At 41.4% G+C, this 26,300-nt stretch overlaps 1 protein-coding gene across 7 annotated transcripts in view; it reads right to left on the bottom strand.

The window, feature by feature from the left end:
* Positions 1-26,300, bottom strand: part of TSNARE1 (t-SNARE domain containing 1) — a 509,528-nt gene that overhangs the window by 259,422 nt on the left and 223,806 nt on the right. For all 7 annotated transcript variants that reach the window (XM_055799973.1, XM_055799972.1, XM_055799978.1 and 4 more), the window contains 3 exons: positions 16,964-17,054; positions 14,664-14,738; positions 13,145-13,201 (listed from right to left, as the gene is read on the bottom strand). In XM_055799973.1, the coding sequence (XP_055655948.1) occupies positions 13,145-13,201; positions 14,664-14,738; positions 16,964-17,054 (223 nt within the window). The remainder of the gene's footprint in view (positions 1-13,144; positions 13,202-14,663; positions 14,739-16,963; positions 17,055-26,300) is intronic.

Here is a 26,300-nt window from a genome sequence, read left to right as displayed (position 1 = left end):
TCCCCCACATATGGCATGCATGAATCATAGTGCAAGGAATTTTCCTGACAGAAAAGATCTTGCAGACAAGCAGTCTTCTCACATCGCCTGTCCTGAAATGAAGCCAAAGTCACCTTTATCATACTCAGTGGAGCAACCTGCCAAGAGGAACCAGTTGCCATGGTATGTAAGGAAGTTCATATATAAATTTATATTTGGGAATTATGAAAGCTAATTTAGAGCTTATTGGTAACCTTATCACCAAATATTTGCACCAGGGAACAAGCAGATTGATTTGTTTCCTGCTGTGATGCTGGGAATTAACAGAGGATATCAAAAAGAAAGCTCAGAGATGTTAAATGTAATGATACTGGATAAATATGAAATACCTCACTCATTCCTTGGCTCTTCAGTAGAAACTCCGGGAAATGAACAGAGCAATGCGGTACATCACTCCTTTTGCAAAATGCCTTCCTGTCAAGGTCTGCAATGCCTACGTGACTTTCATGAAGAAGAAGTCACAGGAGATGAATCTCACTGAAATATTTTAATTCTCCCTTCCATCTTACCTGTAGTGCAAGCAAGGCCAATGACAACACAAGCCTACTGAAAGCAACAGGCTATGTTCCTCAAAGCCCCGCACCATGGAGTCACCACGGCCCAGTTTCTCTTCTCTCATAGACAGGAGCTTTCAAACTCACTGAGGGGCTACCCAAAGGTATCTGACTTGTCAGGTCTACTTCCAATCCCATAACTAATACCCCAATGTTAAGGAGTGGACAAACAAATCCATGAAAGACATGAATGCTGTGGATTCCTTGCATGTCAAAAGTCCTTGCATTTGACAGCTGCTCAATCTATTCCTTTTTGTACATACCTCCAGACCCACCAATCTCCATTTTCTTCTGAGCATCATGCAAAACAAAACAAACAATCCCAAAACCCCAACCCCTCAAGACTTAAAAAAGCCGATAACCCATGGCATGGGTTACTCTGGGAAGAAAGACTTTGTGTTTACAGCAGTGACAAAGGCAAGTCAGCTGAGCTCAGTATAAGTCGCTGCATGACCTATAATCTCCATCCTACCTCTTCCTTTTCTGTAAAATGGGGAAGGGTTCTTAGCCCTATAAAGTTGAAATATCTTAATTTTCAAAGTGTTTAAGATCTGCAGGGACATTTGCTAAAAATCAGTATTGGAGAATTCCCAACTCATCTCCCCCAGCTTCACATCGAGTCTTATATACAATCATCTGTTTTTAAACAAAGAAACCTAATAAAGCATTTCCAAAAACACACCACACACTTCTATAGCACAATTCTTTAAACCTGCTCTTTCCTTTTGGTGGCCAATTTACATTCTGTAACGTTTGCCAGCCTCTTACAGCTGGGAAGGGTGAGAAGCACCACTGGCAAGCTGTGAGATGCAAGTGGGCAGAAGGGGAGAGTCAAGCAGACAAAAAGGTGATTAAAGGGCCTTTATGTGAACTCATGTCTCTAGAAGGGGACAATGCCTGTAGGCTTAGAAGCAACAAGCAGTGCTAGAAGGAAAACAAACAAAAAATTATAAGGTTGGGTATCATCAAGCTCAAAATAAAATGCATCTCAAAATAAGCAGGACTGGTGGTGTAGGACCAGAACAGAAAAAAACATTAAGGATGCACCTTTGTAAAATGAGAGGTATGAGGGACAAAACATTTAAAACCAAAAGAAAAAGATTCCAAACTCAGCATTTTTAAACAACAAATGTGGTTCTCTGTAAAGAAAGAGTCCTTTCCCCCCTCTACTCTTCCATAAAACCCTCCCTCATGCCTCACTTTTTCCCAGCCTGGGACTGCCTGGTAGCTCTGCCCAGGAAGGCAGCCAGGTGTTAAACAAGTGAACACCACTTGATATCACCTCTACCTGTAGTCACACACATGAGCTGCACTCCTCATTAATTTAAATGATTTTGAATCCTTTAAACTGACAGATAGCAGATTAGCACTACCCTAAGCTGCACCTGTCATAGGTCACCATGCCTCACTCTCCCATTTGTCATACACACACTGCTGGAGCCTAAGCAAGATGCACTGATGGGCAATGCCTGCTCCCACCTTTGCGGTGACAAAATGATGTCAACTGGGGAGAGGAAGAACCTGCACAGCCCTGTGGACTCCACCACAGAGGAGCACCAAAGTAGTTGAGACTAAAAACTGGCAAACTCCCTGGTGCTGCCCAGCAGATGTGACATAAAACTAAAATTTCTGCTCCTTAGGAACCTGAGAAATTATATATGTATAGACACAAATGCATTAATATTATATTTACTTCCACTCTATTTAATATGTATGTTCTACCTAGCACAGAGAGGGACATCTAGCAGGTGGTTACCTCCTGCATTTTTCCACCTTCTAGTAAGCAGGGACTCTGTCTTCAACAGAAGCATAAACCATCTTATTCTACCCCAACTCTGTACAGATTTTATCCTCAAGTCAATGATATTAATTGACCACAAATATCAAATGGCTCATCAAGGGTTCCTGGCTGCTGTTCTCGCCTGAGCGCTATGAAACGAGGCTCCTGTGTCCAATTAAATGAGTCCCATGGCAGCAGATGGCACTCCAAAGTGTGCAGCATCCGCAGCTTCCCTCACCCCATCCTCAGCAACTGCTGAAAAAGGCTTTTTTTTTTTTTTTTTTTTTTTCTGTGCCTGGCTCTTCATTGGTACTTTTAACCATGATTGAATATAGGGGTCATGAAGTAGCTCACAACATAGGGCCATCAACATTCCCAGTCTTCAGCTTCCAGAAGAGGTCAGTATGTCCTGCTACACACAAAAGCCACATTTCCACTTTCTTTCCCTAAATCATCTCCCCAGTTACAAACTGCTGGGCACTGAAAGGGAGAAAACACCTTCCTCATTCATCAGAAATCAGTTGTGATTGCAAGAAGGTGGTTCAATTACTTATTTTTGTTTACATACCCCCTTATAGAAAAAGAAAACAAGAAGGAAAAAAAAAAGAAAGGGGGAGGGGAAGGGAGGGGAAGGGAAGGGAAGGGAAGGGAAGGGAAGGGAAGGGAAGGGAAGGGAAGGGAAGGGAAGGGAAGGGAAGGGAAGGGAAGGGAAGGGAAGGGAAGGGAAGGGAAGGGAAGGGAAGGGAAGGGAAGGGAAGGGAAGGGAAGGGAAGGGAAGGGAAGATCCTTAAAGCAAGGAACTCTGCAGATCAAGAAATTCAGTTGTATCAAATGTAATGGTTAAAGGTTTTAGGAACCATCTCAATTGTTTTATTTCATTCAGGAGTTTATAGGCTGAGTCAAGGAAGAAAATGAAATACTGAAGCTTTTCCTTTTACCCAAGTGAAGTATGAAAACCACAACCCACAACATACCCAGGACTTGCACAGATCAAAAGCAGGATCTTCAGCTTTGCCCCATGGAAAACTGGGTTCATGGAAATCAGCCTTTTTTGTCCAGTCAGTTTTTCCATGCAGAATTATAGTCTCTATAGCTTTCTCCATGCCTTGGTGTCTATGCCAAGGAAGACCTTGGGGACCTCCTGCCTATGGTGTGAGTTTTGCACAAACTGAGGCCAAAGCTCAGCTTCCCTTCGCTCCAACCCCTTGTCTGTGCTGCACTGACCGCAGTAAAACTGTCTGTTTTCACAAGACTCTGACCCATCATCTGTAAATAAATGAATAAATAAATAAAAAATGTAATAGTTTATTTTCCTTTCCCCATGGACAAGACTGCATTTGTGTAACATATCTGAATGATCCATGGGGGGAAATGACCCAAAAGGAAAAAAGCTTCCTTGGTCTACCATACCCAGCTCCCTTCCAGCATCTGGAGTGGAGATGAGAACGCAAGTTGAGCACCGAGACAAGCGATGAGTTATAGGCCTTAGCTGATTTAGGGAGTAGGGAAAAAAGTTCTCTTGCACCAAATTCATTTGATGCAAGGCTCGCTGAAGCAACCAACTGCCTTATTCTCATCCCTGTGTACCACACAGTAGCACAGCTTTCATTAAACCAGGATTAACGAAGGGGACACGGCAAAGCACTACTGTGTTTTACTGCAGGGGAAACAGTAAGATGCATCCTTGTCATCTTGCTGCTAAAATAAATTGCTCATTTGAACACCCACAAGAGGAGAATACCTGTGATAGTTTCGCTGCATCACTTCCCCCAGGATTCATCCAGTTTACAGGTGTGAAGAGGCACATGGGTGATGCTAAGCAGGTACCAGCCATACAATGTTGATCTGCTCCTGACAGCAGCACTGATGAGCAATATCCATGGCTCTGTTTTTTCTTTCACAGAAATCACAGAATATCTCAAGTTGGAGGGGACCCATAAGGATCAATGACTCCAACTCCCACTTCATTCCCATCTGTGGGAGCATATCCTGGGAATTTTCATCAGGGTTTGCCCATGGCACATGTTATGAACCACCACTTCATTTCAGATTTGGGACAGTCGGACACAGCTGAAGAAATCTCTTAAACTTTAGGGATTATTGCTCAATAGCTGTCTTCTCAAAATGACAAGTCTGTGAGAATTATAAGGAAGAACCACTGTCTGTATTTATGTGAACACATATATTTTATTTATCACATAGACTACTGCTATCAGCTAAAAAATAACTATTTGAAACATCATCTGCTGCACATGCCTTGTCTTACAGATCCTGGTGTACTTTATAAAGAGACTATATATAAATTACCTTTCTGATATATGTTCAGATTTATGATTTATCTCCAAAGGTATTTAAACATCCTGGGTTATCATTAAAAGTGAAGATGAAACTCCATAACAAAACATCAGTGGAAGTTTAATTTGGCAAAATAACAAGAACTTGGATTACAGTTTTCAGCTAGGCAGTAGAACTAAGTAACAGAGTAAAGAATCCAAATTATAATCCTGGTCCTGTATGTCCTTCCGTTTGCAGTAAATCAGGAATAATTGTGATTAACTTAATGAGTCTGAGATAGCAAGTCTTACTGTGCCAGGTCATTTTGGGGGCTGGAATATGCAATAGCTGGAGCATCACACGGCATTTCATGGATGATGTGCAGTACAGGGGAGGTAACAGCACTGCCCTCTACACAGCAGTGGAAGGGGTTAAATATCTTGGAATTAAATGGTGGATATAACAATGGTTATTGAGACCCTGAAAAAAAATCAGATGGAGCCCTTAGAAAGGTCATTAAGTGTTATTCTTGTCTCCACCCTGGTGAAGCGAGGGTTAACCTGTTTCCAAATATTTATTTTTTTTTCATGAGAAAATACCATTGCCATTCACATTTAATCATGTGATAAATGCAGCCATCAAAGTGGGTTTAGAAGAATACAATTTCCTTCCTTTCAATAATCCATCTCCACAGGGGGGTTTAAATGTATTAAATAACACTGCATTCACTTTGGAGCAAGGTGACACACTCAGTAAGGTTTTACATTTGTTTCTCTAGTTACTGCATGATCTTTGCCAGGGCAAAAGTCAATTTAGACTCTTGCAACGCAACTTCTCCAAGGTGGGATTGAAAGAGGGGAGGTGGATGAGGTTGTATGAGCTTCCCTGTCATACCAGCAGAAACCACTTCCGCTTGCAATGGGCAGAACCACTCACTATATCAGCAGGTTCCGGCACAGGAAAAAAATACAGGAATATATCGGGGAGAAAAGTCCATAGAGTGAACAAAATTCAGGCTCGCAGACTGATGAAGAGGTTCATTTTTTTTATAATTATATTACTGTTACCGCAGCCATGTGTGTCCTGCAGACCCAGCCTACATCTCACCAGCTCTGGGATCTTGTCCTGCATTTGCTCTCCTCTTACATTGCTGTCAGCACAGCCCTGACACTGCTGCCAAAGGTGACCCTTACTGCCCAGAAAAGCTTCATGCAAGGACAAAGCTCTCTAACCAAGGTGAGTATCCATCCAACTGGCCACACCTGTCACTGTGTTTATTAATATTGATGTGAATATTAACATTTATATTTATGTAGATATATACAGATATTTCCATATCTACATATGTGGATATGTAGATATATACAGATATACCTATACACATCCATGTCAACAGTGCTGACCAGGACCATGCAGCGATGCGCTTCCCACATCACTTTTTTCATGGTGCAAAAAGCAGTACTCCTGAGCACTCAGGAGCCAGCACCCCTTGGCATCATGGCCAGAGCTAATGCAACAGGTGAGAAAGGCTTTTCCCATCTTTACAGGCACAGTGATCCCCTCCATGAATGACCCTGATTTGGCATGAAGACATGTGTATTTGCAGTATCGGTCAAATTTAGCTGCTGAGAGAAAAAATGAGCCTTCAGCTACCCAGGCAGCTACCACAAGCAATGGGGAAAAATATTTGCAGAGTTGCTGCTGGCTATGGAAGAATAATAACGTGGGTACCAACAATGTTACGTTATCTATCCGAGCCTCCGGGCACAATATAGATTTGCTCTCTGTGAAAGCGCTCTCTCCTATGAACAAGGCACATTCATGCCAACGTTTCATCCCGAGACCCCAAACACCCCCCTGCAACCCCAGCATCACCATTTCCCACACACAGCCTTCCCAGCAGGGTCCTCACCGTTGTGGGATGAGAAAGTGGCCCCAGGATTTGGGAGCCTAAAAACAAGTGCTTGCATAGCTGGCTGGTGAAACTGGCTCTATCCAGACAAAACAACATCTCTGGTTTGTGAGACGGCTCTGGGGGTGACTCAGAGCTGGGGTAGAGGAGAGTGGCATCAGCACAGCATGTGAAGCCAGCAAGCTGCTGTGGAGGAGGCATCATACAAAAGAAACCCTTCCCTTGCTTTCATCTTCTGCCCACATTCAAAAAAGAACAACAAAAAACAGCGAAACAAAACCAACAAAAAACCAGTTCTTTCTTACTCAAACAAAATAGAAAAAATAGAAAAATAAAAACCCACAAAGAAAGAAACAAACAAAACCCCCTCAACTAACCAGAAAACACAGCTAATGAACACAAAATCCTTTCCTTGGGTGCTGATACAGGCAGTTGTTCTATCTAGCTACATCAGCAGACACAGGTAAGCAAGGCAGGCTTATCTCATGACAGGCATTTGATAGGGGATTGCTAAGGAAAATCCACAACACTCAAGTTGTTTGGGCAATTTTGGAAATGGCAAGTTCCCCCAAACCCTGGTTATACAGATTTGTTCTTTAGATAGATCTGGTATTTTCTTATTTTTCTCCTTTTGTAGAATACATGGCTACAAGCCATTGGAAGCTCATGCCCCTATCCTTTGCAAATTACCTCCTTTAAAGATATAGTAAGACTCGAAGGTTTTCTTACACGTTTTTGCATGCAACACTGAAATCCTGAGCATTCCCATTGCCCCATAAAACCTGCGCGCAGCCACAAGCAGCACAGGCATTTTCCCAAGGGCTGTGGTGCAAGTTTTATTGCCCGTAAGGATGGAATATTCTTCATCTTAACTCTTACAGCTGCAAAGTACTGCATCCCTGACATAGCAGAAAGGGAATTTAATGGTTAGTTAGTGAAGTACTGTACCTATAAATCCCACTGGCATTTTTTTTCAGGATTGTGGGCATGCTGAGCAGAAAAGACCTCCCCCTTCCAACCCACTGGAAGCAGTGCAAGGACAGTACTTTGGGCCATTCAGAACTGATTCTACCTCCCTTGGGAATATAGGGAAAGATACAGAAAGAACACTAGATACGAATCTATTTATCTATTTCCATCCACTTATTAAATCCTTGTATCAGAATCTATTTCCCTATCGACAAACAAGCGGGGTGGGGGGTGGGGAATAAAATTTAAAAAAAAAAAAAAGGAGGAAAAAAAAGGAGAAAGTTAAAAAAAAAAGAAAATTGTCTTCGGAAAACTGCTTTAATGACTGCTTTAGAAAAGCCCACAAAACAAACAAAAGCCCACACTTAAACAAAGTCAAGAAAAAATAGCTGTGTGATTTAAATGCTCCATATTGACAGCTTTAAGAACAGAGGAGTGGGTTCATTAGAATATGGCTTTTAATGGATGCACAGTCATTAAAACCAAAATTGAAATTATTGAAATAACACTTTTTACAGAAGTAGTTGCATACCAAATGACCTTGAAAAGACATAGCAATTACTACCACACATGCAAGATACGTTATCGCCAAAGCTAAGGCTTGATTCCCTAAGATATACCAGCCAGACTGGAACATTAGGAACTGGGATGAGTTCTCAGATAAGATGTTAGAGTCAATAAGATAAATGCATAAATAAAAAGCTCCATTTGTCGGGGCAAAAGCTGTATTTTGATTGTGAGAAAGTCAATTTTGCATTTCAGAAAAATACACACTACAACCTCTCCCAAACGTTAAAGCCAGTTTCAAACTGAGCTTTGGGCTTCCAACACAGAAAGCACCTACTGCATTAAACCTCATCGTTAATTATCGTTCAAAACAGCCTGTTGGTGTTTGCTTAGCCTGCAAGATCCTCAGGGTGGCACAATCTAATAGCTGTGCTTATACAGCATCTACCATGATAAGGACCCTGTAAAAATAGAAGCCCAAATAACTAGAGTCATTACACACACACACATACATATATGCAGTTTATGCAGATATTATTGCCAAAAAATTATTCTCCCATAAAGACAAGAATTGGATCTTGCTGCCCCAAAATGAGAATTTTACTCTAATCACATAAAAAGAACAACTTCATAAACACAGGAAGAAAGAGAGAAATTATGCTTCCTGTGAGGAGGAAGTCCATTTAAAGCACGAATAAATTGATGCAGTCAGGAAAAAAAAAGCTTGTATATGCAAATAGAGGTTTATTACCCATCTTTGTGCTCCTAAGAAACATAATTTACTGACCTTCGAGAGATGGGTCAAGTAGGCTTACAGAATAAGAAACAAAGGCATCTCTTTTGGCAACTGTCATGTTCCAGAGCAGTAATTATCCTTCCCTCTCCCCATGAGCAGCAGGAAATGAAGAGGGGTGCCATTACACTATGACAATTACTGTAATTTTAATTTCTAAAAATTGCCAGGAAAGTTTCCTCTTAAAAAAAAAAAAAAAAAAAGAGTTTTTTCAGATTTTTGGTGTCATTTTAGTTTAAAACTCATTCCTCAGCTAAAACAGAGCTGTGCGTCTCCCACTTCCTTTGGGGAACCACCCACAGTGTCTACATGGTGAGAAAGCCCACTTGCCTCCTCACTGGACAAGAAGATAGATGGCTAAGTGTGGTCAGTGAGGATACAGGTAAGATGGAGGTGGCCCAAAGACACGTCACAGATGCCATTAAGGATGTAGAAACTAGTCTGTCCCTGCTAGGCAGTGCCAGGGATGGATCCCCAGGAGCCCTCAGCTTGCCAGCCTAGTCTGCTGATGGGTTTAGTATTACTTGAACTTACTCAATCATGGGCACAATAACGTATTCTTTCTATGGGAAGCAGAAGATGCAGAATAATTAAGAAGAATTAAAAAGAAGGGTTCTTTTCATCTTCCATGCTCAGAGGGATTATTGTTATTTTGTGGATCTTCTGCAGGCTATCGTTTATTATTTTAACATTATGGATAATCTATTCTGTGCTATTAAAACATTATCATATTTTATTATATCCAACTGTTGTACTTTGGGATGGGCTTGGCCCAAGAGGACAGGTCTACCCAGCTGTCCAACCTCCCCTACCACTGACCACACTGTCCCAGGCTCTGCACCACTGCTGTGGGGGACACCTGAAATAATCCCTCTCTGACACTGGAGTCTCTGTCTGGAAGGAGGAACAGTGCAGGGGAAGAAGGAGGGATTTGAGGCACATGCCCCATACAGGATCAGAAGCCGGGGGCGACCATATCACCTAACACATTGCTGTCTCTGCAGTACGCTGCAGCGGCAGTTCTCATAAATGAAAGCTGCTTTCCAGAATTCCCCTGTGCACTCCCTTAACGAGACTTCTGAGGTCTTATTTTGGCCACCGGGTGAATATTTAAAATTGCTTTCAGAGATTCAAGGAAAAGGGCTTTTTTGTTTGTTTGCTTTTCTAAGTAGTTGCCACAGCTCACATTCAACAATGATTATTTCGCATGGTAAAATTCTGTGTCTTTTAATGTATGCAGTAACACACCTATAGAACTATATTGATTTGTTTACACACAAATACATTTCTACAAACACATATTTGATTAAGAATTTATATAACTTCAGGCTTCAAGGAATTCTGGATCAATGCCTCTATTTTGCTTTTACGAACAAATAAACTCAATTAAAGAGTATTTACAACAAACCGCAACGGACAGGAGAATAATTTCCCCAAAGCTTCACTTTCCAATTCTTACCTTTCATGTGGGTCTAGGGAATCAATTACTCCCTAAAGGGAAGTTATTGGAGTTTGTGTTACCAAACCTCTTACCTTTCCCACTCACCAATGGAAAAGAACTATAAGGACATGCTTACAAAAAACTAGCATTTGTCAAACCTCTTATAATTTGCTGTAATAAATTAAAGTATAAATAAAATAAGCCAAACCCCTGCAGGCAAACAGTATTCAAATGAAGACTGGATCTGCAGCAAGTCAAGAAGTTGACTATGCAGTTCAAAAGACCCATAAATCAGGTTCCCCAAACATATGTAGTATTTTGCATTACTGTATTGGGTGTTAACATTAATGCATTAATATGTGCATAGTGGTCAGCTTACAGTTCCTGTGGGAACTATAATTCTGCATGTCCTCACCAATCTGCCGCTGGAAATAAATAAGTAAAAAGAATAAGTAAAAAACATTCACACCACTGCATTCCCTTCAGCAGGCTTTATATTAATTTTTCTCTTGTACTTCAAGGAGGAAGAAATGAAGATGTGTGAAGCTGCAAATGTATAGGGAAGTTGAAACAGATGTGAATTAACTTTCATCCTTTTCAAGCAGTTTGCATGAAATCTCATGTGTCCCCCAGCGCAAGCGTCACTGCATGAAAAATATGTGCTTTTGGGCATGATCAAGCCTATTTCTGAAGTCAGAAGCATCTCACCAAGAACATACTACAACCTTCTTCTTTTTCATAATGCATTGAAGTCAACCATCAGCATTCACATGCAAGTGAGAACACGGATAAACAATCTGCAGCGGCAGTTTAACACAATTTGTGCTGATGCTGCCTGACCCACACCAAATCGTTATGGGCTACACTCTCCTAATGGTTGGATTCTTACCTGTTGGAAAGTAAAGGGGTTTGTCTCTGACTCGTTCCTCCTCCAGCCTCCCCTTACTTCTAACCCCAGCATTACTTATCTCCAAGATTTGAGTATTTTTGTCCAACACCTTTGTTTTTCCTCCCTATTAAAACTCTGCTGATGTTCAGAGAAGGTTATTTTTGGAGTCTTCGACCATTGCCAATATCCTACAAAAGCTGATTGCATCTAGGCTTACTCTAGGTGTAGGGATGCAAAACAGCTATGCAATAATTAGTCCTCTTCATCCTATTCACAGTGGTTAATGGCCGGAAGGGTCCCACATCATATGGAAAAGTCACGGCCATGCAACCACGCTGGAGTCCAGGCAACACCAGAGTTGTTCCCACTTTTTAAATCCACTCCATCAATAGCAGTCTAACTAAGTTGGTTAAAAGCATAAGAAGTGAGGTAATATAGACGGCACGAAAACAAATCATAGCTAATTCACACAAAATAACCCCCCTTATCTCTGAGCTCAACTATCAAAACCAATAAATGTTTGAGATCTGGAGGATCTGACCACCATTCAAGAATAAGCAATTTGTGACCATGCACAATACCCACGTTTAACACAGATCATGAGCTGGTGGACAAAAATAAGCTGTAACACTTCTAGAAATGCATAGCTGAAAAGCAACATCTGTCCACCACGGCTCCAAAGGTGGTGGTGGGAGCTCTCAATAAAGGTAAAGGAATTCACCAGCCTTTTGGCACACACAGCTTTAGCTTCATTAGCACTACCACCTGACGCCAACTAAGGGACAGGAAGGTCCGATGCAGAATTGTGATTGCTTGAAACCTAGCTAATGCTAAAACGTTGGTCCACTGACTTGCCCTTTGGTGGTGTCATTCCACCCTTTTTACAGAGAAGGATTAACGTTACAAGGAACAACTATTTTTTACACACACATTAAGGAGGATATCGAAAATCAGGTGGCACAACAAGGTAAGGAATGAAGATTCATTAGAAAAGCAGAAAATCTACTGACTGCCCCTTAAAAACAAAGACAAGAAGATCAAGAATACCAGAAATAATCACTGAAATTAGACATAGAGTTCCACGGTGTGGTGGCATGATGTCAGCTGCAAATATCTAAAAAGCTTTTTAATGTGTAGGACTTGAAGGGCCAAGCTAATCTCTGCTGGATGTGTACCACAGCTAACTGATCTCCTGGCAGCAAACCTGCCATTGAAATCTGTGGAGATTTGTTACACACACACACATATTACATATATAGTGTTTTGCATTACTATTTGTGAAAGACTACACACATATGTGTATACACACACACACACATACATCTTTACGGTCTTAACCATCTCACATATGTGCATGGGCACACATACATTTAATTATATTTTAAATATACATACACATGCATGTACATATGAAACTAAATATATGCACAAGACTATAATGTATATACTGTGTTTACACACAGTATTTATTCATTGACAGAGTTCCTACTATGGGTAAAAAGGAAAAAAAGGCTCTATTTGCATAGAATAGCTAACCTCAGTGTAATGTATCCAAAGAATGCAGACAATATGATCCCTTTTAAAATGGATGACAAAGGTTTAATCAAATCTCCTCTCACTTCCTTCTAAGAAATTGCACTTGGAGTGTCATTTCACTTAGCTTACAAGCCCAGCTCCCGGGGAAGGGGATACAGGACTGCTCTTCGATATATTTCCGAGCAGACAAGACTCCCATCAAAAAAAACCCAGCTTCATGAGAACAGAAAAGCAGAGAATAATCAAACAGGTCTTACACATGTCTCATTTCCCTGGGTCCTGTATCTTCCACCAGCAAAGATGGCATACATCTCTATTTCAAAACCACCTCACTGGCTTCAATGTAGATAGTGGGGGAGCACCATGCCCTTTAGCATCATTAGTGGGGTTAGAAAAGAGCCCTTTTTAAGCAATGTCCTTACTGTCAAACACAGACACACATGAACTTACCTGCTTGATACTTCTCTGCCCAGTAGGAAGCAAAGCTTTGGATTTGTCTGCTATTTTCTGTAAAAAATTTAAAAAAAAAAAAAAAAAAAGAGGGAAAGAAGGCTGAGAAAACAGAATCCAAGTATTTACGGAAGGAATCATATGAAGCTATTTCTTCCCCTTTGCAAAGAAAAGGACATAGAGAAAACTCTTATTATTTAGAAAAAGAAAGGGACTATAACCGTATTGGAAAGTTTGGTCTTGCAGGAATTAAAAAGTCTTCAAAGCTTCCAAAATGACAAGGTTATCAAAACTGAAACACGCATTTAAGAAACGACAGCTAGGACGTGGATAAGTAGCAATTTACCACTCAGATTGGTTTCCTGACGCAACTGGGCATTCACAGACTGCAGTGGCTAATTTTGGCACTTCTGAATTGATGATTTTTTTAAGAAAACAAATCAAACCTACACATACATTTCAGATGGATTGTACTCATGAATGTAAAACAAAAAAAGGCATTGAAAAGGTGAGTGTATATGGGGGTGGAGCCCTTTACCCTGACTACTTCCAAGTTCTCAAATACCGGTTAAAATAATTTCATTTAAGGACTCCACACTTGTGGGGTTTTTTTTAAGAGGACAGAGAAATAATTAAAAATACGAGATAGCATTAGAGATAATGTACGGTTATTACATAATATGCATGATGCTGAAGTGCAATTTTATGTACTGTTATTTATTTATTTGTCTGTTTGATTATTTATTTTTTGACCACAGGCAGCAAGTGTTAGAAAATCAATCGGTAGAGTGTTTCTAATAGAGATACATTATTAAGTGCATGTTGCCAGCCAAATTTCATTACACCTGTATAATTACAATATATTCCTCCCATGTGTTGCAGGCATGGGTCAAACTCACTAACGTAGTGTAAGTAAGGAACCAGAGTTCATCCAGGTTTTATTTCCATTAATCAGGATATGTGTTCATACTTGTTACGGTAGGGGAGAGAGGCAGTTTGAAGATGGGAAATTTAAATCATTATCACTACAGCATAATCTGTTCATCGGTACAGCCTCCCCAGGGTAAAGTGGAAGAGCAAGAAGCAAATGAAGGAGCTGAAGTTCAGGTTTTGTCTGTGTTATTAAACAGCTTGATCTTGGTGACAGGTCGAAACCACAAGACATGTTTGGAAACAGGGGCATTGTGCAATCACTTCTTCTCCCCTGAAAGTGGGGACACCCCAAAATAACATCATGCCTAAGTCAGGGGAACCACTGAAAGTCCTACCAGACACACAGCTGGCAAAAGCACAATTTTTTCTCTTTTTCCATTGCTGCTGAATTGTTCTGCAGTCACATGCGTGTGCATATTCCAATGTAACAATACACTGCTTGACTGATAAAGTAAGAAAGGACAGAAAAAACCTACACATAAGCAGCTCTGTGGAGATGCTCCACACTCTTGGGAGCCATGCTCGCTCACACTTAACACATTCCCAAACTCACAAAGGGAAGAGTGGAAGCAAGAGAGACCCTCACCTTCTGCACAGCTCCGTATCTCTGGATGGCATCTGACAGCTGGTTCTTCAGCCTGTCCAGCTGAAGTCGCTCTTGCTGTTTTGGAAAAAATAAAAAGAAGCCTAGTTAGCAGGTCTGTAGAGGTAAATTGAATAGTAGACTGTCTGGGACCATAGGAAATAGCCCTGGTGGGAGACACCAAATAAACAAAGTAGGCACAAAGAATATTCAAAAAAACTCAGTTTCACTGGAGCTGCCAGGTGGCTATCAGGTTTTATTTTGGGAAGGGAGCACAAGATGTTTTGATCTTTCAAGCCAAAGCAATTAAAAAAAGGCCACTTTTGATATTAAAAATAGCACTCCAGTCATGACTTCTGTGTGGTCTGCTATCTGAGCCAGACACCTTCTGGAGCAGGGATATATTGTGGGACATTCTGCTGCCCTGCTTACTCCACGCAGGGGGTTTCATTCCGATACCAGTTCTTAAAGACTGAGCAACACACACAAATAAATACCCTACTGCTATCAAAAGAACAGAATGGTCGTAGCATGGTATACTGCTTCTGCTTTCTAGAATCCAGCCTTGGATTACCTGCTGGAGAACCCCAGGTGATCCTCCTCTAAAAAGTCCTTTATACCATGACCGAGTTCATCACTTCATTTGATGGCAATGGGTGATTTACCAGACCTGACAGTTCCATCAGCCACTACAACATTCTTCCCACCTGGCCTTGCACCTGGTTGTCAGAAACCAACCAATCTCCAATTTTCCAAAACATGTACTCAAACACCACCACCTTTCTGTCTGGAGTGTTCTCAGAATAAGACCCCAGTCTAGCCTGAGGTCATTACTCGATACTTTGCAAAATCACCGTTCTCAGATGGAGTCACCAAACCCAAACACTGTCAGGCAATGGAAATTCTCCGGGAGCTGTTCTACCCCTTTGATCTCAGATTTCAGGTGTGCAGGAGCTCACATCTCCGGGATTTATGGAGAAGAACGAACTGCAAGGAAGTGGGGTGTCAGCTTAAAAACCAAGTATCAAGCAAAACCCAATCTATGCTAAGACACTAAGCAGAAATATTAATTTTACAGCAATTTCAGCTACTTTAGGCAACCACTTAAGAATACAAAAGTAAGTTTTAAAAAGAATGGGATAAACATCTTTGATTTTTAATGGTAGTATTTTCATACACAGAGTATCCCAGCCTTACAGCTCTTCATCCAAAGATTTAAAACGATTTTTAGAACAGGGCAAGTATCGTTATTCCCATTCTACATACAAAGGTCTATAAACCTTATGTTTGTTACGTATGCAAAATAAGGTAAGATTGCCACCCTGAAAAGCTGACCTAATGGGTCAGCACTCATCCTACAAAAACCTGGAATTCCAGATAGGCCTCTCTATTTAAGTCCTTTGGGGTATGTTTGAAAGGAAGCCCTAAAATAGCCACATGCTATTTTACAACAGTCTCCTGCCTTGTATCACACTGATTTACACCAGTATCTCTGCCCCTGAAATACTATCAATTTGCTCAGTTGGACATCCTGGCTCCAATAGCTCCAGCAGCACTCGGAGCTTCCAGGGAAGCCAGAGAAACTCCCACAGTGCACCTTGTTGGCACTGCAATACTGCTGGAAAATAAGAAAGAAAGAAAAAAAATTCTCCGTGTGTGTATGCAAAGCAATACACAGAATAATGGTTCGGAAAGGACTGACTGTAAACCTCTAAATTAATGGAAAGCTTTTCATGCTGTGAGAAATGTTATGGGAGGAAAGTTTGCAATTGTACCGAGATCCCCAAGAGGGACACACCAACCAGCAGCCAATACCCACCAGAACTACTTATTTTATATGAGGGACGAGAGCTACAGGCTTCATATCAAAATTTGTAGGTTTTATTACTCCAATTGCACACTGTTAGAAGAGTTAAAAAAAAATAAAATCTGTTACATTAATTGACCAGGCAGAAGAATAAGTTATTACCAATAGAGAGCAGCAAATTTATTCCTAATTAGTACTTTCACCCAAACTGAGGGAGACCCTGAAACAGGTGCGAGCTAGTCGAGGCTTTGTTGCTGAGCTCTTGATTTCCAACTCCACATGATCCAGTTTTGGAAGAAGAACTGGTTTCTGCAGCTGTTTTCCCCACTGGTCATTTATAAATGCAAGCTTTGCTTATTGTGTAACAGGAAAGGAAGTTATAACAAGACACGGAGCTCAGCAGCTTTAAAGCACCCACTACCGCTTCTTTATTTCATTATTTCCTCCTCCATAAGACCCAGCACTCCTCCCCAACAGCATCATGAATGACACATACCCTGGATGAGCCTCTGACAACCTCAGACAGCTGCTTGATGGCTTTGGTGCTCGTCGTGATGGTTTTATTAGTCTCTTGCTGGGTTGCGTGACTACAGAAGAGAAGAGAAGATGGGAATTGTAACTGAAATTAATTCATAATGAGACACTCACAGAAATTTATCAAGCTGCGGAGCAACTGAGACAACACAACACACAGCACATGGAGCCACAGTAGGATTACGTGAGTCCAGGGTCTTGACCAGCAAGGGCAGCCAGAAGGCTGTAGGAAATATTAGCAAGGAGCTGCCCCAAACATTCTCCCTGCGATCAGCACAAAGACAATGGCTGGGTGCCTGCGTAGTCAGGGGGAGGTGATAAGATGAAAACAGGAGAGACCATCACACATGGTTGGTATTGCAAGTAAAACAGTCAAAAGAAGAGTTCCCTAGCAAAAAGAGACGGGACTGGGGAAATATCTGATGGCTTGTCCAGGAAAACTTCGGACTCAGAAGAGAAATCTGAAGAGACAGAAACTGAGTGGGACAAATCTACTTACCGAAACGGTCTACCTGCTAATGACATAATACCTGAGGAAGGCACCATGAACACGAAGGTGCAGTGCTGCTTTATGAGCACTGAAACAAGCCAGCAGGGAGCCACACCAGTCCCCTCTCCAGTCACGGCTGTCCTTCTCCGTTACACCCTACGTTCCAGTACCATTGTTTCTTGCAAGCACAGGTTGCTGGCTTTGCTCTTCGGGACCACACAAAGCAAAGGGAAGAGACATAAATGCTGCCCAAAGCTATTCATTGGCTCAACCCAGCAGTTCTCCAGCTTTATCAGGCCAACAGGGAATTTTCTGCACCCTAAGCTTCCCCAGGGAGTTCTTCACAAGGTTTTAGTCATAAAGGGGTGGTTTTCCATAATGCTTCTGTCAAAAACTCCAGAAAGACACGAGGAAGACCAGGAGAAAATGATCTTTTTTCCCCCTTGGAAGACACATTTGAGCTACAGTTGTATTGAAAAGATTCATTTGCCAGTACTGGGTTTTTTTTTTCAGAGTGGGTAGAACTTGGAGTGAATGGAAGTTCCTTGATTAATAAATGTTAAAATGTTTATTTACAGCCCCTCTGTTCTGAAGACCCATGGACCGACCTGGCTGTTCAGCTCCTTCCTGCTTCTCTGTCAGTACTGATGAAGACCAGCTCTTTCAAGACTTATGTCAACCTTTTCAGTACCTCTTTTGAGGAACAAGGGCAGCCCCCAACCAGTCTTTACCAACTGTAACCTTACACTATGTTGAGTACACTCAACAAGCAATACAACAACTGTCATTTCCACCTAGTCAGGGAAGATGGGTATAAGCACCATGAACTGCGATATTCACCCCCACAGCAAAGATTTCTTCCACTTAGGTTACACCTCTGTGCACACAGCTCAGGTGGAAAAGCTGTCTAGGATAAAAGTGCACTTAATTTTATGCATTGTACCTACCAGGTATACAAGCGATAACTTAGTGTATCTTGAAGATACCATCTCTTGGCTGCAGAACAGTAATTCAGATGTGTGTTAAGGGTTGAACAAGCACACAGAAGGCATGGACTCCTTTGGCACCACACAGGAAAGAGAAATAATCTCATAGAAGACAAGACTGGATCCAGTAGCTATTCTCAGGTCTCCTCAGTTAAATTAAGATACCATTTCTATATTCATTCATCAAAAGGCATTTTATTTATTTATGAACCGAGGACCCACTGTACCGGCTGACTAAATATATCGCTTTAAATCTGAGATGGAAGAGGTCATATCTACCACAGACACGTATACCACACTGTCATCACAAGACAGGGAGCTGGGAGTTGAATCTTTTCGCATTGCCTACCTTGAGGAGTACACAGTGAACCAGATTTCCCATCTTTTAATCAAGAAAATCTTGCCACCAAGTGCATGAATGCCCTAAGCAGCAGTTTCAGAACTGAGGCTTCAACAAGTAATTCCTCTTAATGCAGTGCAAGATGCTGGGGTTGATGTCCAGATATTTTGCAGACCTCATTAAATTATCTGCCCACAGAAACAGTCAGGAATTTACATACCAGCAATTACCCATCTCCAAAATAAAACGGCTTGTTAGACTCACACATCTGATCCTTCCCAATTTGTAAAGTTAAATAAAGTCTCCTTCATTTACATTCTAATGTAAATTTTGTTAGATGTCTTATGTAATAAATCTACACTGTGCACAAGCTTTGCACAGAACTGCTGCAAAGTAACTGGGAGCGGAGTACAAAAATAAAAAGTTCTGCCTTTCACCTCTTCATTCAAAATGCACTTTAACCAACATGCTCCTGCTTGACCTTGGCACTTCCCACCATGTTGTCAGCACAATTAACATCTTATTCTTCAGCCTCAGAGATAGGCTTAGGAATCAGACAGTAATTATATTTAATTTACATTAAATGCTATTAAGACCTTCATTAAAAAAGAGGCACTGAAACTCCACTCCCTGCAGCATTTTATTTTAATACGTAATGGTAACAAGATATGTCATCATCATTATTGTTACTGTTGTTGTTATTATCATTATTATTAATATTTGTCTCCCCATGAAAGTGTGGAAGTTAATTAAAGGGGTGCCTCTGATGAATAAAATGTGCTTCTGAAAAAGTCATTATTTTAATAGTAAGTTAAATACTCAGTCTGTGGAGATACCATGTGACTAAAATATAAATAATGCAACAGACTGTTTTTTTCTACAGCATTACTCTGAAAATAAGCACTCTAAGAGTAAAAACAAAAAGGGCATCTCTTAGGAAGAGTCACATCTCTTGCTGTGCATTTCCGTGTGCACAAAGATTGCAAAAACAATGCACTAAATAATACAGGAGCTGCCACACTGCTGCCTAGGAGTTTCCTAAGGCTGCTATTTTCTTTACCAGAGAAGTATGGTCCACCGGTCCACCGAATCCATAATCCCCAGCACACAGCTGCCTGCAGTTTGTTCTCTGAACAATCATATCTCTAATTTATTTATCCAGTTTTAAGATGAGCGCAGTAAAGTGGCAGATGCGATGACGGCTGCTTCCCTTCTCCGCAGGGACAGAACGAAGGAGCTTAACTACTGTTTGCACCATTTCTTTGAGACACTTTGATGAATGACCAAGGCAACAAAAAAATAATCAGACCCTAAATGCAACAGCAAAGACCAAGAAGGATAAGACTTCTCTCTGCCTCACCGTGCCTGCTGCCACTCACAATAATCCCAAAGAGGTTTGTTTTCTAGTTCCAGCAGGAGAAAGGCATTTCCATTTATAATATAGGGTATATCTTACTTTACTTTCATCTGATAGCTAATGTAAGAGCAATAATAAGCTTCTCAGGTGCAGATCAAAGACACCTTTACTGTACTGGCTTCAGCATCATTAGATTTATATTCCCTTTGGCACAGTGCAACTGCATAGCACTGGAGTAGTTCTATGCATTTAAGAGCCGGGTGGTCAAGTAGGTTTGGCTACAGTTAAGCCAGGTAGCTCAGCAGAACGTAAGCTGCATACTTGTCTGCTGCACAGCCACAACGCTTACTGCCGTTTTCTTGTACAAAAAGGGGAAAATCATAGTATGCAGAGCAGAGCACTGAGCTGCATGATCTGTGGCTTAAGTAGAAATAGGTTGAGTATCTGCATTAATATATATTCCATTGTTGTTGGAGACATAAATATGTAAGTGTGCATCCAGTATGCACAAGGAAACTGCTCACACTGTAAGATTTTAGCCAATTTCTTCCCTGTCTTACAGCTGGATTTTGTGAAGCACTGATGTCTGTGGGAGCTGATGATAGGCCTCAGCAAACTATAAATACATGTATATAAAACTTCATGCACTGAATACAAGGGACAGCCATGGAGTAGCAAGGGGTACTAAGTCTCTGTGGCTTCTGTTCCTCTTTCTCCACTTAATCCAGGTGCTTAACTTCAGAGCAAAACCAGCAGAGGTCCTTCATGGTCTGTGGAGAGGGGCACCTCCAAAGGTGCTGCAGAGGTAACCCACCACTTTTGGGTGTCTCCTACATAGCCAGGAAAATCCTACAGCAGAGCTAATGATATTTCAGAAACAGATGATCCAGGCCGATGTGTTCAACAGTTGCATTAGCAAACACTTACCTATAGGATGGAAATTTATGCTGCATTAGACCACTATAACTTACTGCCCATAGACAGCCCCACACTTCATCCTCTAGGGCTGCCAGCTCTGCTTGTGCCTGACTAAGGCAGTGGGCATCTCTCCTCTATAAGTATTTATTGCAGATGTAAACAAAGCAGAAAGATGAGCTAGGAGGAAAAGTTTCACCAAGATGCCCTACAGAATCTTTACTGTATCATTACAGTCACCAAAGGAAGAAAAGCTAATTCTACTTGTACTTGTTCCAAACTGAAAATCACAGCTCTAACTATTATTTTTTTTTGTTTCCCCCTGCCCCCTTTTGTCTTTAGGTCCTGGTTGTGCACATTGAGGAATCATTTACAACAGAGCAAAATAAGGGCTCAAATTCCTATCTGTCAGCAAACCCCTTTGCATAGATGTAAATCATCCAGCAGAGTAAAAGTCAGGAGAAAAACAAACTGCTACTTCCAAGTTTCGAGACAAAATATTATACCGTAAAAGCATCATAGATGTCCAGTTTTCCTGCCACTTGAAAGTATTAGAAGCGGTGCTATTTTTCTCTAGGGGGATTAGGGCATGTTCTGTGGTCGTGGAGGGAAAGAAGGGGAGGAATTTCAAATCCACCTGGCACAGGTGCTGCGTCATCTCTAGAGACAGGCACAGCTATAGGCTGCAGCTATAGCAGCTATGCTGTTCAGTGGTTCTGGATTCAACATACGAATTGCAGTCAGATAGCAGTCCCTCACAAATTTCATCACAGAAATGCAAACCTTAGCAAAATTTTCCACGCTATTTTCAATATCTATCAGGCACATTTTTTTTTTCTCTCCATTGCTTCTTAAAAATAAATAATAAAAAATTAAGAAGCAGTTATTAATAAAATAAGAACGCTCGACACCTGCAAAATGCGACCAGTCTTTGCAGCTAGTTATTTATTGACCTACTACCAGCAATTCAAGTTTGTGTTTTTCAACTAAATTATCTCCAGGACAGCATGTAAGACCCCCTCTTAACCCCACATCACCTACAGATTAGTTCAGCATCGCCTCAGACTCCATCTGTCAAGTCATTACTGACAGCTCAGAGAGCACTCAAAACAGGACCCCACGGGAAGCAGCTTAACAATGTCATTGCCATTAGTCACCTCTCAAGTTATTTTTCCTTCTCCCACCCATACTATTCCTAAGTAAGTTTTAATTTTACAAGTTTCACTTTATTTCCTAATGAAAGAGCCCCTTGGATCCTTTGCAAACGCCTTGCCAGCACTGAGCTATATTACACCTCCTCTCCCTCATTATCCAGTAAGCCTCTTAGCTTATCAGAGACAGAAATTAATTTAATTCATCATAATTTCATTTTGATGAACCCTGGTGCCTACTGATCATGACAGTAATTTTTTCCCCCCTCCAGGTGCTGATAAACTGCTTATTTCTTTGTAACTATTCTTGCAACTCAGGTAGTACAGAAGCAGACCATCTTCCTGCACCAGATTTCTGCAAAAAAACCCAGCAGGTCCCTCCCTTTGCAGCCCGAGGACCTCAGCTGCCCTCTGGCAGCTCTTCATATTTGCCAGCGTTCCTGGTATTGCCCCCATAATCCTTTTAGCGCCCTAAGATAAATGGCATCAAACCGTGACTATTCTGATTGCTTTGCCTGTGCTTTCTAACTCTGTCGTGCCTTTCACATTTCTGCATTAACGAGTGGACCACGGCTTAACATCTGTCATGGAAAGGTTACCGGGATGTATCCCTGCAGCAATTCTCAGAGGCACAACCAAAGGTGTCGGTAATAACACCAGAAAGCAGCTAAGCACCGTACAACCTGCAGATAGTTGTTACCACCCCTTTCTTCCAGTAATTTACTGCAGCTCTTTGCTGAAGCTGGGATCAGAGCTGCCTTTCCAGGTTTTTCAGAAACATGATGCTTACCTAAGGCTGAGGGTTGCTGCATTTAGGGCTCTGTAGCGGGAGTTAGTGGAGCCAGTCAACTTGCAGGGGGAGGTGGGGAGAACTACACACTTTGAGTCCTGCATGTAGTCCACGAACACAGAAAATACTTTATACACCATAAAAGAGCATTAGAACCCATCTCCTTTCCTGGAAATTTGCAGACATGGATGCTGTCTTACGTTTTTAACCTATAAATCCCTTTGGAAACACTATGGATGTGGACTCCAAAATATGCAAACTTTCTCTTAGAACTTGCCTGTTGCAGAACACAGGCTGGAAGCTACAGACACAAAATGCAATAAACAATACACCAAATCACAAGGACTTTGTGCAGATAAAAAAGACTGGTGTATCTGCTGAAATACATTTTCAGAATTTATACTCCTGTAGAAATCAGCTCCTGCATTTCAGGGCAGGACCAGAAACAAAAGAAGCCCGTGTCTCCCTATTTATGAATTTACCAGCCATAAAACCCTCTATGGCAAGAGCTTACTGAGCGTGGGACCGAGCCAGGGACATGCACAGGCTCCGCTTGTCACTGCTGGAGATGGCAGGCAGTCCTACCTATTGTAATGTTAATCCCAGTGGCTACATCCCAATTCTAACCAGCAGCCCTATACAGCTGTGGGGCCACGGGTGGTGTTAAGAGCAGCACTTCACACTACGTCAGGTTTTCTGTCGTTGCTGGATGTCTGTGTTTTTAAATAATATGATGGGTTGCCATGATATCAATCATACAGCAGTGCATCCCCCTCACTGTATGCACCAGTTCTAGCTGATGAAGCAAACTGGATAGACTTGATGAGTGAGTGTGGGTGCACGGGTGTGCAAGAACATGTCATACACACACGTATGTAGGGAAGACAGGGACAAATGGACAGGAGATAAATTGCACTGCAGATTAATTTAGCCTATTATCCTTCCCACACTCGCTCTCTTGGTTTTAGCATTTAAAGCGCGTTTAATACTCGGTATGGCACTGTGAAAAGTAAAGATGAAGGGCACTTTACTGATGTGAATGAGTGATCGATTGCTTTAGCTCTCCTTGAGAAACTATGCTGAAACCATCATTAATAAAAGAGCCAGCACTTTGTACCTTGGAGTATGGAAAGTTTTCGTGAAAGGAGATGTAGATCTTTTGAGGCTTTATTCTAATTTTAAAAGTTGTTTTTGCTGTTTCATGTGTTTTCTTGCCACCAAATTTTTAGGTGGAAAGAGCATCCAGAGCAAACATCTGCAAAAAAGGGAATAAATCACACAAATTTCTGAGATGTAGACGTTTTCACCCTGGAAAATACATTTCATTTAAAAATAAAGCCAACTTTGCTTAAAACCAGGCAATTTTAATTGAAAAATGAATCCATTTCATTCAAACGACTGTGAGGTGTTTTGTTATTTTGTGAAGTGTGCAAGAAATCAAAGACAAACAAACAGCTTGAGACACCTTTCAGCTTGCTGTTATTATTTGTGTATTTCTACTTAGGGGTATTAAAGCACAAACACTCCTATGTGTATACTTAAATTAAGTGATGTGCCTAAACCCAGTTCCTCTATCAGGATTTAAGTGAGAATGAAAAGGCATTAGCAGCAATTGTACCACTGAAATTGTCAATGTGTAGCAAACAGGCTGTCTTATAAAGCAGTGAAATATGTCCACCCTTTGACTAGCGAGAAATCTAAAAGAAAGGCAACAACCAAGCAATTCTTTTGCAGTCTGAAGTGCAAAAACAGGTGGTTTATCATCTCTGAGAAGTTCAGTTTCAAGACTCGACAGACAAACATCCAGAAAGCACTGTGGCAGGGCACAAACATGAAGACTTTGTTCAACCATGGCAGGAATCCAGATCTACGGGTTTCAGAAGGCAGCATGTCGGCAAAGGAAACGCATCTGAGGAGGTTACGCTGACCCCCTACTCCACTGCAGATGACAAATGAAGGAATGTCACCATAAAGGTCATAGACCAGCTTGGAGGAAGGTATGATACACGCTGATCTCCTTAACGGGTAATGTGAAGACACTGTTCCAAAAGAACAGCACCAACATCCAGTGGGACATCACGTCTGTTAGAAATACACCTTTTAGGCACTGAAGAAAGCCTTTATTAACCTTCACATTGAAGTTAATAAATGTTGCACTGTAAATACCAATTAGTTAAGCTGTCTGGACAATGCAAATGGACTGGCATTTACAACAGATGTTGCAGACATGCAAAATCCACTAATGGTGAAGTATCACGCAAAGGAACTGAAACTCCTATTTGATTTGCTTCAGTACCGTCACTGGCAGAGGCAGTGGCATAGCTTTTGGCTTCCAAGACAGATGTGTACGAACCCCACAGCATGGGCTTCTCCTGACATCTCTTTCATTTCCATCTGGGAACTCCATTCAGATGGGACATGATGATTTTGGGTTTAGTCACAAGTCTACTTGAAACATGGCTGCTCTGTAGAGTCCATGAGCAATGCAACTATACCATTCTAAATAGATAAGCATCTTTTTGACCTCATGGGTATCATACAGTACACACACACATACTTTTCTGTCCACAAAGACACGATTTTAATATGGTTCTTTTATGTGCTGAAACATGCTCACGTTCCCCAATCAGAGCCTAGAACCCCTGTGCCACTCTCCCACACCTCACCTCCCTGGTCTCAACCATCACTCCTATGTGTCCTACAGAGAAGAAACTAAATTTTCTCTCCTTACAATTTCCGCGCTCCCAAAACTACAAATTTCACCAAAACCAAATACCATAACAATGGTCTCCAATTCCTAAAATAATAATAATTTAAAAACCATTCACACCAACACTTTGCTATTATAGTTCTACTGTATATCAGTCTCCCTAAACTCCGATGCTCCATTGCAAATCCATGTATTCCCAAAACATGACCCTGTGGTGGGTTGACCTTGGCTGGATGCCAGGTGCCCACCAAGCTGCTCTATTACTCCCCTCCTCAGCAGAAACAGTGCAGGGGTGGGGTGGTGAAAAAAAAACCTTGTGGGTCACGAAAAAGGTGGTTTAATGAGGCAATAACAAAGTTTGTGCATGAGGAAGCAAAGGAAAACAAAAGATGCTATTCTCTACTTCCCATCAGCAGGTGATGTTGCGCCACCTCCCAAGAAGAAGGGCTTTGGTATGCGTAGTGGTTGGTCCCGTAGACAAATGTTGTAAATAATGAATGCCCCCTTTCCTCCTCCTTTCTCTTAGCTTTTATATCTGAGCAGACATATGCCATTGGTCA

The sequence above is a fragment of the Falco peregrinus genome, chromosome 3 (genome assembly GCF_023634155.1).
Source record: "Falco peregrinus isolate bFalPer1 chromosome 3, bFalPer1.pri, whole genome shotgun sequence".
Classification (NCBI taxonomy): Eukaryota; Metazoa; Chordata; class Aves; order Falconiformes; family Falconidae; genus Falco; species Falco peregrinus.
The sequence above is the reverse complement of the archived record's forward strand: the minus strand, read 5'-3'. Positions and strand labels throughout refer to the sequence as shown.